The following is an 821-nucleotide window of genomic DNA, read 5'->3' on the forward strand; positions in this document are numbered from 1 at the left end:
GAGCTGGGTCTTGCTGCTCTCTCCCCACGGTGCTGAGCAGCCATGGAGAGGATGCAGCAGGTCGTTGCGCGGGCGAGAGCCGCCTTCAACTCAGGCCGGTGCCGCTCGCTGGAGTTCAGGGTGCAGCAGCTGAAGGCCCTGGAGCGGATGGTGAAGGAGAAGGAGGAGGAGATCCTGGCAGCCATCAAGGCGGATCTGCACAAGGTCAGGGTCGGTGGGGGGTTTCTCCCTTCTGGTGCGTGTGGACAGTGGTCAGCCCTGAGGGAAGGTGGAGAGGCCAAGGGCTGCCTTTGCCGTGCCAGATGGCTTTTGCCGATGTCCCCCGCGGTGCTGGATGACCTTGCCCTGCTTCCCCGGGCTGCCGCGGTGGGTGCAGGAGGCAGGTGCCTTTGCCATCCCCTCCCCAAGCTCCCCGTCATTGCAGAGTGGACCCAACGCGTACAGCCATGAGATCCTGGGCGTGCTGGGGGAGCTGGCCCTGGCCATGGACAAGCTGCCGTCCTGGGCGGCCCCTCAGCCCGTGAAGAAGAACCTGCTGACGATGCGGGACGAGGCCTACATCTGCCCCGAGCCGCTGGGGGTGGTGCTGATCATCGGGGCCTGGAACTACCCCTTTGTCCTGGTCATGCAGCCTTTGATCGGGGCCATTGCAGCAGGTGGGGACCGGCCAGAGGCGTTGTCCTTTGTGGGGCCGTGGGCGGGTGCTGCGGGAGGCGGGAGAGGAGTGCGAGGGCTCAGCGGCCATGCTGCGTTTGTCTTGTAGGCAATGCCGTGGTGGTAAAGCCGTCGGAGATCAGCGAGAACACGGCTCAGCTGGTGGC

At 65.5% G+C, this 821-nt stretch overlaps 1 protein-coding gene across 1 annotated transcript; it reads left to right on the forward strand.

The window, feature by feature from the left end:
* Nucleotides 1-42: 42 nt before the first annotated feature.
* Nucleotides 43-816, forward strand: LOC104627383 (fatty aldehyde dehydrogenase-like; the record flags this gene model as incomplete). Its single annotated transcript, XM_010295580.1, has 3 exons — nt 43-204; nt 425-656; nt 764-816. Coding segments are annotated over exons 1-3 (447 nt in total), but the record flags the coding sequence as incomplete, so codon positions are not given.
* Between the last annotated feature and the right edge of the window lie 5 nt (nt 817-821).

Source organism: Phaethon lepturus, unplaced genomic scaffold (genome assembly GCF_000687285.1).
Source record: "Phaethon lepturus isolate BGI_N335 unplaced genomic scaffold, ASM68728v1 C13429259, whole genome shotgun sequence".
In the NCBI taxonomy this organism is placed as follows: Eukaryota; Metazoa; Chordata; class Aves; order Phaethontiformes; family Phaethontidae; genus Phaethon; species Phaethon lepturus.